Source organism: Hypanus sabinus, chromosome 9 (assembly GCF_030144855.1).
Source record: "Hypanus sabinus isolate sHypSab1 chromosome 9, sHypSab1.hap1, whole genome shotgun sequence".
Classification (NCBI taxonomy): Eukaryota; Metazoa; Chordata; class Chondrichthyes; order Myliobatiformes; family Dasyatidae; genus Hypanus; species Hypanus sabinus.
This window is the reverse complement of record NC_082714.1, coordinates 26,055,643-26,071,001: the sequence shown is the minus strand read 5'-3', so window position 1 is coordinate 26,071,001 and position 15,359 is coordinate 26,055,643. Positions and strand designations below refer to the sequence as shown.

The 15,359-nt window shown below is 36.7% G+C and overlaps 1 protein-coding gene across 4 annotated transcripts in view; it reads left to right on the top strand.

Annotated features, from left to right (window-relative positions):
- snx29 (sorting nexin 29) overlaps positions 1 to 15,359 on the top strand; it is a 572,982-nt gene that overhangs the window by 147,265 nt on the left and 410,358 nt on the right. For all 4 annotated transcript variants that reach the window (XM_059979337.1, XM_059979336.1, XM_059979338.1 and 1 more), the window contains 2 exons: positions 6,384 to 6,512; positions 13,682 to 13,767. In XM_059979337.1, the coding sequence (XP_059835320.1) occupies positions 6,384 to 6,512; positions 13,682 to 13,767 (215 nt within the window). The remainder of the gene's footprint in view (positions 1 to 6,383; positions 6,513 to 13,681; positions 13,768 to 15,359) is intronic.

Genomic DNA, 15,359 nt, shown 5'->3' with positions numbered 1-15,359 from the left:
GAAGCTGGATAATATGTTAAGATTTAAGCAAAGTTTGTAAGCTCTCGATTATGGAAAGTTAATGGTTAATGGAAAATTAGTAGTTTTAAAATTTTGAAAACTATTGGTAGAAAGCAACAATGATTATGAATTCTCTTGTTTGGTTGGAAATTACACAGATGGTTTAGTAATAGTTCAGAGATTGGATGGAGTTCTATTTTAATATAATTGTGGACTAATTTTTTCAGAGGTAGCAATGGATGGTTCAATTGCCATTACTGGCTCTAGGGTCAGATGTATAAATAGAAATAATCAGCCAATGTTCCTGCCACAGTCCAATAGTCCTACTGATAGGAGAGATGAAGTCAATAGGATCTAAATCTAAAGTCAGAGCCAAAGATCTGAAACACTTATTTATGAAGAAGGCAGAAAACTGAAATTAAAAGCAGTTGATACATTTAGTTAGTAATTTTATACCCAATATAGGCACAAAAGCAGATGGAATCAAAACACCAGGCATATGTACTATGATCTGTTCAAATGATAACTTCAAAGACCATATATTCTTGTTCTGTCCAGTTATCTTTTGTCCTGTTACTTGTCAACTGAATCAAGGTCAGCAGAGTGGGATGATGAAATCCAATCTAATACTGACCTAATCCTGGCGTAAATGAAGAAGAGTTACAAATGAATCCATGAGAGAATTCAGAAGAAACATCATGACTCAAAGAGATGAGAAACAGAAGGGTGTGTTGAAGAAAATTGTAGCAATGGAACCTACAGAAGGGAGAAAGGACAGAAGGATGTTCTCAATTAGTTTGATGAAATCTTGTCACAAAGTTGCACTCATTGAGCACTCATGCATTTAGCGTGACTGTCTTGTAGCTATGCTGCAGGTTCAAATATAATGCTGTATGATGTTTTTATTAGAGCTTACTGAATAGTAAATGAGAATAGGATTCTGGCTGATAAATTTTATTTGCCTTCTGATCCCAGAGCTAGTGAGGGCAATTGAACCACCCACTACCATTTGTGATAATTATCTAATTTAGCATTGATAAGAGAATTAACCTTTGACTTTTAAGGTCATACATGGTCGGAGTTGCTTTTAATATAAGGAGAATTCATACTTTCATTTTGCTTTTATTTAAAATTGGGATTATCTTGCAATCAACTACAGTTCCTTCCCAGTTTTTGAATGCCTGGCTTGTGTACATCCGGTGCATACGAATGAGCATTTTGGTGGCTGGCTGGATGGATTTGCAGGCTGCTACAGGGCAACTGGCATCATCTGCCATGTAGAAATTTAGTCTGCAGCCCCATTTCCAGCTTGCAGACTATTCGGGTTACGAACACTTAACCTGTCCTAATCAGAGGTGCGCCTGACTGTTCATTGAATAATTTATATAATCTGCAAATTCTTTTGTAGATTATTTAACATTTGGAAATCTTTTGTATTCTTAATTTGAGTGCAACTTTTAATGTTATCATTATCCTTTCTAAACAATCACTGTATGATTAATTACATTTTCAGCTCTTTGTTTCAGAGATTTAAACAATAACTTGAAACGAGAGGTGACATTTGCTTGTTGCCTGTTCTCTGACCATAGGCTGCCAGTTGCAGATTGGAGACTTAGTGAAGCACATGAAATTTTATGTATCTTTAACATAATATGCAAAGGAATTGCAGCAGACCATGGCAGAGTGGAATGTTTAAATTGTTTTTTATTTATACAGGGAGAGTGTTATTAGGTGTATTGAAATCTTATGCTTGACAAACAAATAAGAAACCGGAATCTAACTAGATCAAGGTGCACTGCAAAATTGCACTGTGATTTAGTATAGATTTACAGTTAATTAGGTCAAATCCAAATGAGCAGTCCTTGCTGTGCCATTTGTTTGACTCTTCACATACTGAGTATCTTGCAGTTGTGCTTCATAACTCCAGAAAAATCCTTGTTTTATTTGTCATGCTTTGTACTAGTATGTGAAACTATAATATTAACTTGTATTTTCTAGTTATTTTCATGTTCTACCAGTCTGTTGTTACTGTAACTGGGCTTATTTTTAAATCGTACATATACGAAAGTTCTTTGAAAATTCTGCATACCATGTTCTGTCAAGAATTGGTTACCCTTCACTCATGACTACTATGATCACTGTCCTCTCAGTATGGGCCTAAAATTGCCTTGATTGTAAAATTTTCAGGTTCAGATATCTCTGATACTTAGCTCCTTCCTTCAACCCTAACTCTGACCTTCACACGACTGCCCTTGATTTCATCTCAAAGCACCCTGTTTGCCTCAGCTCTGCCTGCTTCCTTGAAAAGGTTATATTCCTGTTCAGAGAAAACAGAACTTTGGCAGTAAATGGTGTCCCTATTGATGTCCTGAAACTTGGCAGTGAGGAGCAATTGCAATAAATCCACAATACAGTCATCCGTGTCTTAGAAGGGGAGGGTGACATCAATGGACTTGGGAGAAACCACTCTTTGGACAACCTAAAGGTATTTAAAGGTGGTTCTGAGGAAAATCCTCATCAGGATCCTTATCAGTCACATCTTCCCAGTGGCTGAAGAGCTGTTTTTCAAATTGTGTGGTGGACCATTTTTTTAATGCCTTTAGATGGATTCTGTCCATCTGAAGGTATAAAAAATATAGTCTTCGCCATTCTACAGCTGAGAGAGAAATGAAAGGAACTGGAGAGATCAAGAAACACCCTGGAGCACTTTCTTCTACTGCAGCTGGCCACAGAAATTCATTTCCATCTCATGTCTATCTTACGCTGACATTGAAGCCGTGATCCTAACCATTGAACCCATAACAGAGCCAATCTCAGTGATGCTCACTTTCAAGTAAGGCTGCGTCATTACCAGGAGATTTTTATTTTTTATTTTACTTGCCACAGTACTCCACATCACATTCAATAAGCCTTTCACTAGAGTGGAACTAATCTGCAAAACTACAGTGGAACTGTTCAACTGTTGAATGTATACGTACTTCAGAACCAAGAATTGAACTGTGTAGTGCATGGATGCCTCTTTCATTTGCAAACAAATAGGTGCTGTGCTCTACGTCATTGTTGAATCCTTCATGGAAGCTTGTGGGAGAATCATTCACAAGATCAAGATCCTCTGTTAATTTGCCCTCACTGTATAACACTGCCTTCTTATGATGGAGAGTTCATGGCAAGACCCTGGAAATCAGTATCGTTTTCTATCACTTGGGAGCTCTCTTTCTGTGAAGAAATACGTCAATCATGGAATGAGACCACTGCCCTCAGCAAGTCAGCTCAACCTTTGGCAAACTGAAGAAAAGGTTGTTAGAAGATTAAGATCTCAAACTTGGCAAAAAATAACTATCAGCTAAGATCTCTACCTTCTTGTATTCTTCTGTGATAGAGACTATCCACAGCAGACACCACAAGGTACCGAAAATTTAATTGGAAAGGTTCTATCAATATCCCCCAAATTCTGTGGAAGAACAGGTGAATCAAAGTCAGTATCCTCTCTTTGGTTATAGGTATCAATGTTGAGACACTAATTGCCCTCATTGAGCTTTGTTGAGCCTGTTACCTTGTTCACATATCCAACAGCAGGCTTCTGAAATAAATACTTTATTTCTACATTTGCCAAAAGACATAGGAAATGATTCAAGGCTATTCTGAAGGTATCCTTGATAAAATGCAGCATCCCTACTAATTCTCAGAATTCTCTGGTCCATTACTGCTTCATGGATACTTGGAATGGGTCTGAGAACCTAGAGCCCATGCTTCAGAAGCAAGAATACATAGTGGCTCAGCACAACTGCATGAACGGTCAACCTGCTCATCCCACCAGATATCTCCTATCCCACATGTGCAAGAACATGCAGTTCCAAATTGGCCTTACCCATAGTTTCTGAAACTACCAAACTCAAGTTCTTGTTCTTGTAGTTGTTGTCTCTTGTGCGACCCTTCTTTCACCCTGCCGTTCATGGCTGTGTCTTCAGCTCTATCAGTCTGAAGTTATGAAGGTCCCTCCATTTCCTTCTGTTCATTTAGTCCATGCCGAACCATTTAAGCTGCCTACTGTTATCGACCTGCACTGGAAACATAGCCCTCCATACTCTTACTACCCATGTGCTTATCCAAACTTCTCTTAAATGTTGAAATTGAGCTGGCATGCACCACATGTGCTGGCAGCTCATTTTACACTCTCGCGTCCTGTTGAGTGAAGAAGTTTACTCTCATGTTCCCCTTAAATTTTCACCTCCCATGACCTCTGGTTGTAGTCCCATCCAATGTCAGTGGAAAAAGCTTGCTTGCATTTACCATCTCTATACCCTTCATAATTTTGTATACCTCTATCAAATCACCCCTGAATTTTCTATGTTCCAAGGAATAAGGTTCTAACCTATTCCATCTTTCCTTATAAATTAAGTCTTCCAGTCCTGGCAACATCCTTACAAATTTTCTCTGTAGTTTTCAGCCTTATTTACATCTTTCCTGTAGGTAGTCAACCAAAACTGCATCCAATGTTTCAATACTGTATAGGCCTTACCAATGTCTGATGCATTTACCCTCTCTGTACCCTCATAATGTCCAACTTCAACATGTCCTATCTCCTGTACTCAGGAGATATAAAATGAACAATGTAAAGTGTAGTTCAGAACTATTAATTTGAACAAATATTTGGCCATTGATTCAAATTTCTTCTGCTTTATGTTTGGCTCAACTTGTTTGATTTAGAATCCTTAGGAACAGCTTGACATAGTTTGCAGCATTATAATTGCTTCATTATGGCACCTTTAGACTTCTTGTTACTGTGGTGTTGTCAAGAATAGTGGTTGTAAGTTTGTGTGTTCAATGGAAATGGTTGAATGCAACAGGGAAAAACATGATGAGTGGATGCATAGTTGAAAGACAGAAGTAGCATGGAGACGAATGAAAGACGGGAAAGTAGGACTGAGTTTGGGAGAGAGATTATGAGGGTATTTTGGGATAGTGGAGAAGAAATGAGTAGAAACTGTTTAAAAAATAAAACAAAATGCTGGAAGAGTAAGACAATGGGTCATGCAGCATCCATGGAAATAAAGGTGTGATAAAGAGATAGTCTAACTCTCAGAAGAATATTTAAGGTACAGTTAAATATTTAATATTTAACTGCAATTAGGAATGGGTAGTTAAAAACCTGTCCTTGCCAGCTATACTGCATCCTGAAAAATTGATTAAAGAAACAATGGACTAGAGAAACGTACATAAAATGCTGGAGGAACTCAGTGGGTCAGACTGTGGAGGGGAATAAAGTGCCAATGTTTTGGGCCACACCCTTCATTAGGACTAGAAGGAAAGGGGAAAAGGCTAGAATAAGAAGGGGAATGGGGTGGGGAAGGAGTGCAAACTAGAAAGAGATCTCAGAGATATACTAGAGATCATCTTACTGGTGACAAAGAAGTCTGTGAGGTATTCACACTTGGTGGTTCATGGAGTGGAAGAGTTCTAGTATGACTTTTATAAAGTCATTTTGCACTTTCTTACTATGGAATGAGCCAGGAATATAGCATATTTACAGAAGAGGGGAACTTGAAGACCAAGGCACATCTGGCAATAGATATCTAAGCCAGTATATCAGACTTCAGCTGAACTTCCTCAAATTTGAGAATGATAGGGATGGTAGACAACAAATGGTTGTGAGTAGAAAATTAGAAAAAAAGGAAGATGTAAGGAAACTGTTGAGCAGTTTAACAAGGTATAAAAGCTACAGTGGCCAAAGTTTAGACAGACCAGTGTGAGGAAGTGAGTGGGTTGGAGTAAAAATGTTTCCATAAGTGGACTTCTGAAAGAAGCATGATTTAAGAAGGGCCAGAGATATCACCGGAGAAGGATATTGGAGAAACCTCTGTCAACGACCACAAGATCAGAAAACCCAAAGGAGATGGCATAAATACGGAGGAAGTGTTTGTAGTGGGAATAAGACTTCAGAGTAGAATAATTTAACTGATGTGTTGAAATTGTGTAATTAGCTGCTTGTTATAGAAGCTAAGAGATGAAACTTGGAATGAAATTTGGGAGAGAATTAAGTGAAGGTTTAGGAATGTAGGTTGACAGGGACTTACTTTGAGGCAATTAATGTATTTTATATATTTTAGTAACTTCTGTTTTTGAGTCTATAAATTATATAATTTTAATCTTCGCACTGAGAAAAAATTAGGCTAGAGAACAAAATATGTTATTCAATCTGTGGTAAATATCTTTATGAGACATAAAATACCTTAAAGCTTGCTTTTGTATATGAGATTTAAAATATTGCGTAGTCAAGGATTAGTGTAAATTTTAAAGGTATTTTAAAGTTCTATAGTTTTACATTTTCTACACCAGATTGCTTTGAAGATCTGGTTTAACAGATGGTAAATCCTTTTTTCCAGATCACTGCGAAACTTACTTGATGGCGAGATGGAACATTCTGCAGCACTCAGGCAAGAAATTGACAACCAGAAAAAGAAACTGGCAGAGCAGGAAGAGCGACATGCTGCCAAGATTCAGGCATTGGCAAGGTAGGAGAAAGGTGAATCAAACTGAAAGAATGGGTGGAGAAGCACAGTGCATCAGTCATTGTTCCATGAGGGCTGTTTGGATCTGTGCAAGGAAGGATTTTTGATACTAAATTTCTTACTTCCAGAATGTGGCTTGGATGTGAGAAATTTTTATTAAATGCAGAAACTGGGAAGAACAAAATTTCCTTTAAACATATTTGCTTTATGTTAAATGATACTTATTGGAATCATTGTGTTAAAACACAATTTAATAAGTATGTCATATTACCAAATTTGATATTGGTTTACAAAATAGCTATAAAAGCCTAATGAGCACTTTCCTGTTTGTCATACTTTTATTACTTTTATTTCTCAGTTATCCATTTGAAGTACTGATAACATGATTACTGTGGTTGTGGTATGTATTTAAATCATTAGCCTTATATAAAGTTCAGAAAGTAAATCAAGCTACTTAAGTTCATAGAAAATACAAATGAATTACCTTAGCTACGTTATCAGTTTGAAATAGAAGGAGGCATTTGAATTTTAAAAGCTGATGAGGGTTTTGTTAGCTGAACTGTAAAAGATTTTAACCATGTCAAACTACTCAAGTGGTGTGTTGTTTAGTATTTTCAATGAAAATGACAGGGTGTGTTACATTTAATTTTTGTAGTCAAATATTAGATAGGTTGATCATGGGCAGTAGGATCCTCAGTATCCAGGATATCTTCAAGGAGTGATGCTTCAAAAAAGGCGGCATCCATCACTAAGGGACCCCATCACCCAGATCATGCCTTGTTCTCATTGTTGCTGTCAGGAAGGAGGTACAGAAGCATGAAGGCACACACTAAACAATTCTGGAACAGCTTATTTCCCACTGCCATCTCTGATTTTTGAATGTGCAAACATGGGAAATAAGCAAGTGCCCTACAGCACCGTTTTAAATCCTGGGGATGCTTTTACCTGCATCACCAACTTTAATTGCTTTCTTGTGATCAGATTTGGCCTCAAAACTCTTCTGCACCATCTCCAATCAGCTTCCCCCAGAAAGTTTACTTAAGATTGCTGTGTAATCCAACGTACAAGAGACAGGATGCCCTGATTAAGAGTCCCAGCCTGAAACATTGACTATTTATTCCTCTCCATAAATGTTTCCTGACTTGTAAGTTTCTCTGGCATTTTGTGTGTGTTACTTTTGGATTTCCGGCATCTGCAGAATCTCTTGTGTTTATGGACAGATATAATATGTACACATTAAGTGTATACGGGAGAAAAGTTGGTTGTTAAAATTTAAATATGATTTTAAGGACAAAACAATGGAGGGAAACCACTCTAAATACTTTGAAAGTAATGTGGAAATCTGTTGGCCAGTCAGATTACTTACATCCTTGCTCTTATATCTTTCTCCTTTTGAAATGAATGCTAACATTTCATTTACCATCCTTACCACCAACTCATCCTGCAAGTTAGCTTTCAGGGAACCCTGCACAAGGACTTCCAACTCCCTTTGCACCTCTGATTCTTGTATTTTCTCCCTGTTTAGAAAATAGTCTTTGCCTTTATTCCTTCAAACAAAGTGCATGACCATACACTTAACTAAACTATTATTATATCTAGTTATAAACTATAAACTGCCACTTCTTTGCCCATTCTCCCAATCTGTCTTAAGTCCTTGTGCACACTCCTTGCTTCCTAAACACTACTTGCCCCTCCACCTATCTTCAGTTTTGTCTGCCATCTGGCCACAAAGTCATCAATCCCGTCATCCAAATCATTGATATATAAAAAGAAGCAATCCCAACACTGACTCTTGCAGAAATTAGTAGTCACCAGCAGCCAATCAGAAAAGGCCCCCTTTATTCCCAGCCTTTTTCTTCTGACAGTCAGCCATCTTCTATACATGCTAGTATCTTTCCTGTAATACCATGGTCTCTTAACTTCTTAAGCAGCTTCATGTGTAGCGCCTTGTGAAAATCCAAGTAAACATAACATCCACTGACTTTCCTTTCTCTGTCCTGTCTGTTCTTTCTTCAAAGAATTCTAACAGGTTTGTCAGGCAAGATTTTCCCTCAAGGAAACCATGCTGATGCTGGCCTACTGTAGAACTACTTTACTCCACTGTAGTACTGATACTTGTGACTTTAGCTTCATCCTTTTAAACTGCATGGCGAATTCTATCATATTATGATCACTGTCTTCGAGGGGTTCCTTTACCTTAAGTTCCTTATCAAATCTGGGTAATTGCAGAACACCCAATCCAGAATTGACTTTCCCCTAGTGGGCTCAACCACAAGCTGCTTTAAAAAACCATCTCGTAGGGATTCTACAAATTCCTTTTTTGGATCCAGCACCAACTTGATTTTCCTCAATCGATTTGCATATTTACATTACAATAGTCACCCATGACTATTGTAATATTGCCCTCTTTACAAGCCATTTTTAAAATCTTCCATTGTAATTTGTAGCCCACATCATAGCTACTGTTTGGATGCCTGTATATAACTCCCATCAGGGTCTTTTTGCCTTTTTAGTTTAGTAAACTATACCCACGAGAATTCTACATTGTCCAATCATGTGTCACCTCTTCTAAGAATATGATTTTGTTTTTGACCAATAGAGCCACCTGGCCCTCTCAGCCAACCTGCTTGTCCTTTCAATACAATGTTTATCCTTGGATGTTAATCCAAGGACTGTGATCTTCGTTCAGCCAGGATTCAGTGATGCCTTCCATGTTGTACCTTCCATTCTCGATAACTATAACTGCACTACAAGATCATCTACTTTATTCTGTATTTTGCATTCATTCAAATATAACACTTTCAGTCCTGTATTTGTCACCCTTTAAGATTTTGCCCCCATGTTCCACTTCAATTCATCCCACAGATTGCAATTTTATTTTATCATCTGCCTGGCCCTTCTTACAATCTCACTATACACTGCATCTACTTGTATACTACCCCATCTTCAGCCCTATCACTCCAGTTCCTGTCTCCCTGCCAAAGTAGTCTACACCCTCCCCAATGGCTTCAGCAAACCTGCTCACAAGGATATTTGACCCTCTTAGGTTCAGGTGTAACTCATCCTTTTGAACAGGTCATACATTCCCCAAACTTAATTACTGAAAAGTTCACCAAAAAATTACATGTACATGTATGTGAGATGCTAATATAAAAATATATAGATTATAATATAAAAATACAAGCAAGTAAAGTTAAACTGCAGTGAAAAAAATAAAAGAAAAATAACAATTCTACACCCTGAAGATTATGGTTCATTTCTTCTGATCTTCTAACTGTTAGAATAACAGTCATGGACATATGGCACCCACTGCCTTTTTGTTAAAAATGAACAGCATAAAAGTGATTATGATTTTGCAGTAATTCGCAATATAACTTAGACTGGGTACGAGAGTGTTTCATTTCGAAAATTGAAAACAAATGATACAGCCAGAATGAAATTGAGTCGTATTAAGTCACAGTGGAAAGATTTGCTTGGAATCTGCTAAATGTGGCTTGGGAGTGCTTGGTTATCATATTTAGTGTTGGAAATGGAAAACTTATTTCATTTTCTAACATGATGGGCTCAAAAATCGATGTAGTTTTTTAATATGCTACATTGCAAAGGTTTATTTCAGTCATGCACAGTACATTGGCAATCTCTTTAAATTGTTAGTGTAAATATTAGTTATAACTACATTTTATATTATTATTATAATGAATTCATCATCTATCTTAATTTTATTTTACCTTCATAGATTAATAGACAGTTTAACCAGTGTTGTGTAGCTGCTTATGTTATTGATTTATGGAATTATTTAGTACCTGGATGAAGGGAAATTATTGAACAGATTTGTATTATAATATTGTTCAGTAATCAATATGGCTTTCAGATTTGCCAGTGATATCAGGAACAAAAATGTGGTCCAGCTGTGCTTAGAATGTATGGTTTATAAATTGCTTCAGTTGGCAGAGAGAAATATGGAAAAATAATGTGCCTTGAATAATTATGATTGCAGTGCCAGCTTATGCCTTTGTGGCCTTGAAATGAATTGAATTACTTTCAAAGCGCAGGCTTCAATAGTTAATATATTTTTGGCCACTAGAGGTAATGCATTATGCATTTGGGTTATTGTTGCTGTTTCTGAGCAAGAAGGGATCCTGACCTTCTATGCATCCTTATCTTTCTGGGCAGAAGGACTCTGAAGACTAAAGCCTTGCAATGTTTGTCTTAAATGGAATTGATTTAATTTGAACTTGTTTTATGCAATTTTTATAATTTCTACTTTGAATGACACAATTTTATGGAAATTAAGGGAGGTCAAATAAGACTAAAATATTATTTTTTATATAAATTTTAAGATGAGCCATTATTTTGGAAGACAATCTGTAAGAGTCTGATTTAAGGAAGTATTGCATTTTTAAGATATGTTATTGCCAAGCTTTTTCATTAGGGTGAAACCTCAAAGGAAAGGCAGCATCGGGGACTGATATTAGAAATTCTTGTAAGAATTCTCTCTTGATGATAAATAAGTCTCAGTGGTAGCAACATCAGGTAAATTGTGGGGCCCCATTGGTCAAGATTCAAATGGCATCAATAAACTTAACGTTGCATTTTTAACAGAGTGGGTAAAAGAATTGCAGAGAGAGGGACAGCACCAAAATAGGTCTTTCAGGCCACTGAGTTCAGTTGATTACTTGTCTGACTAATTTAAATCAGTTTTTGAAGATCTTGCAAAATATGTTGAAGTAGTTGATGTGAATTTCAGTAAGTTCCATATAAAAGGCTGGTTCAAAAGGCTGGAGCAAAGGCACGTTGGGAATTGAATTAAAAAGAGTGTTATGGTGAAGAATTGCTTTTGTGATTAGAAGCATGTGACCAGTGATGTACAATTGAGATTGGTGCTAGGCCCCTTTGTTTCTTATATCCATTAACAATTTAGATGTAAGTGCAACAGTATAATTAGTAAGTTTGCAGATGACTCAAATGTTGGTAGTGGTATTGATGGTGAGGAAGAGTATCTTGGGTAACAGAATGATGCTGCTAAACTGGACAATTTGGTCAAGAACTAGCAATTGACATTTAATCCTGATAAGTATGAGATGTTGAATGTTGAGGTGGGGGGTTAGGGTCACATAAAGGTATGAAGGTCTTGGTATGACTTTAGAAAGCATTGGTGAGGTGGCAGATTGAATGTTGTGTGCAATTCTGGTCACCAAACCATAGGAAGGAAGTGATTATACTGGGGAAAGTGAAGAGAACATTTACCAGGGTGTTGACTGGTTTGAGAAATTTCAAGTTATGAGGAGTGACTAGATAGACTGGATTTGCATTCCTCAGTGTGAGGGAGGATCTGAATGAGGTATCTAAGTTATGAGAGTCATAGATTGGGTAAACAGCAAGAAACATTTCTCCATGGTAGGTGCCCAAGGCCAGAGGGCATAGGTTTCGAAGTGCAGGGGTTCCCAATCTTATTTCTCACATGGACCAATACCATTAAGCAAGAGGTTGTGGACCCCAGGTTTAGAGGTACTTTGATGTAGAGATTTTTCACCCAGAAGATGATAAATCCTGGAAGCAGACACTCTCGCAATGTTTTTGAAACAGCTGTACGAGAAGTTGAATTGCCATGGCATAGGAAGTTATGAAATGAGTGCTAGTAAATGGGATTATTATAGATCTGTATTTGATGGTTGACATAGACATTATGGGTCAAAAGGTTTATTTCTGAGCGATGAAAATGTTGTAAAATGCTTAAAAATGCTTAATGACTGCATGATTGATATCAAATAAGTTTGTTACTAATCAAGAGAAAGATTTTGGAAGACTGACCATAAAATTGATCACAGAAAGAGGTTTTAATGGCTATATTTTGGTATGAGCCTTTGTGAAGCAGTGGCAGTGAATTTGAGGCCAAGGTAACTGAAAGGAAGACTGATACTGGTGATAAGATTAAAATTCAACACAAAGGCACAAAGACATAATTGGAGGACTGCAGAGACTTCAAAGTAGGCTTAATGAAGGTTTCAGGGATGAGGAGGTGTGAGGTTCTGGAACAATTTGCAAATGAGGGGAATTTTAAGATGTAAGAATTTTTCATCCATAGATGGATGCCAGGAGGCACATAGTTAGTGAGTGAGAGAGATTAGTTTTGTGTTGCAATATGAATAAATAGGAAATTTTCCTGAGCTGAAGATAATGTTGGCATGTGTGATCTTAGGCTAGTCAGTAAAGCGCTCGAATTATCAAATCCTGATTTAACAAAAGCAAGTAAGGATTTCACAGCATTTGAACTTTGTACTTACATGGGTAATATGAGGTATGTGTGATGAACCTCTTGTTTAAAAAAAAGTATTCCACAGCCCTGTAATTATTGCAGAGTGAATTAGATGAGCTTGGCAATTTACAAAGTGATGATGAAACCTACCATATGTCATGGGAGGCATTAAGGTATGAAATTAATTTCTGTTAGTGATAAATTGGTGATAATTCACTGAGGACAGTGTAGTGAGTTTATTATGCACTGAGAATGCCTGTGAATTTCATTCTGATTTCAGTATCATATTGTGTTCCTAAAATTGGACTATTTTTTAAAAATTGATTTTTAATTTTAATATAGTATGGAACAAAATGTGTCAGAGCAAAATCAAGAATTGCATTTATCTCATAGTTTTAATTATTTTTTGATTGAAGCACTTCACAGCCAATACAATAGTTGAGTGCAGTTGTTCTTCAAGGACAGTATGTCCAGTATGATAGTCATAATGAGTTTAATTGACTAGTGAATTTATTGCTGATGATTGAGCAACATGTTTTTGAAGGATACCAGAAAATTTCGCTTGCTTTTTCATTAATGAATGACGTCATTAAGTCTACTTCAAAGAGGAAAAAATGGTGAACTTGATGTGTCATCTTGTCTGATAACTATAATAAATGTACTGAATCTTTATGTTTCAGCAACATAATGTTTAATGCAAATTGACTATATTGCTGTAAAACAATGTGATCATAACAATTGCCTTGCTAATTTGAGAATCAAATATTTTAAGCTATATTGTAAAATTGCTGCAAAATAAACTTTGAAGCACCTGATCTTCCACTTGGTGAACAATTGGGAATATATTCCATCATCATATTTTTGTTCTGCTACCTAGTAACGTTTCTTAAGTTCATGCATTATTTTGATTCTGTAGGGAAAATGAAGTGTTGAAGGTGCAACTGAAGAAGTATGTAGGAGCTGTTCAAATGTTAAAGCGCGAAGGAAGCCAAGTGAATGATGGTAAGCATATAGCGTCAGTCATCAGAGAGAGTCTGAATGTAATAAATGTATTATGCAGTAAGATTTGTTTAAAAGCTAGGTATAAAATAGCTCTCTAAGCTTAAAGATAAGTGAGCAATTTCTTTCATATTGATATACCAAAAAGTAATTCAGGTGCTCTAATTGACATGAAATATAATGTTTTTTTCCCCTGTAAACTGGATGCACTAACTATTGATTAAGTTGATAATGAATGCAATGAGATTTATGTACATTCAGCAACAGGGAATAACTTTTTAAATGTGGTTTATTTGACAGACTTGACATTGGAAAAAATAATCGTTTTTCCAAGTATTTATAAAATGTGCAGGAAATTAGCTCCAGTCATGAGGAATGAAAGGATTTTAAAAATCCTATTGCATCTTTGTGTCACTCATCTCATATTGGTACAAATGTCTAATTCTCTTTGCAATTACATATAGGTAGCATGGAATGCATTTCTAAAAATGTTCAGAACAATTCAGAAGTAAACATGAGAAGGAGATGGAAGGAATGGCGATCATTGGCTTAACATTATATTTTAAGGAGGTCCTTAAAGAAAAGACAGTGAAGTGGAGAGGAAAAGGAGATTAAAGAGGGGTCCAGAGTAATTGAATTCAGATCATTGAAACAATGTGGACATATCATGGGTAAATACTGTACTGAGAATTTGGAAATGGGTATGGGAGGATTATACTGCTTTTAGGGGTTACATAGTACTACATAGCAATCACTGTCCAGGATGTAAGTGTTAAATTGGGCTCTCAAGCAGAGTAGGTGCAAGGTAGAATTTTGATAGCACAGTTCTAGATGAACTTAAGAGGAGAAGTAGGCTATCAACAAAGAAAGTGTAGGAAATTTGACAAAACCACCTGAATGTTTCAGAAGCAGCTAGAATGAGGTTAATGATGTGGAAGTTAGCATTCTAGTGCAGTTGAGGATATATGGAGTTACAAATTCATTTTGGCATGATTCAACTTTTTTTCTTTGTAAATCTTGCTCAGTGAGAAATTCATTTGCCAGAAAGTGTATTGAGTTCATTACATCAAATGACCAGAGCATTTAATGTAACTTGAGCATTCTTATAGTAGGAAAGGAATAATATATGGCACTTAATGATGTACAGTATATACCTAGAGGTGTCAGCAGTGGGCTTTCCTGAATATGTTTGCTTTGTCAACTTTTCATAGGTATTTTAGGACATTTAACCAAAGGCCATGGATTGAACAATTGATGCACGCTTGAAATTTTAAGAGTGCATATATATTTCCACATGAATGTCTGATAAAACATAAAAACATAGAAAACCTACAGGACAATACAGGCCCTTTGGCCCACAAAGTTGTGTTGAACATGTCCCTACCTCAGAAATTACTGGGCTTACCTGTAGCCCTCTATTTTACTAAGCTCCATGGACCTATCTAAAAGCCTCTTAAAAGACCCTATCATATCCGCATCCACTACCATTGCTGGCAGCCCGTTCCTTGGACTCACCACTCTCTGAGTAAAAAAACTTACCCCTGACATCTCCTCTGTACCTACTCCCCAGCAGCTTAAACCTGTGTCCTCTTGTG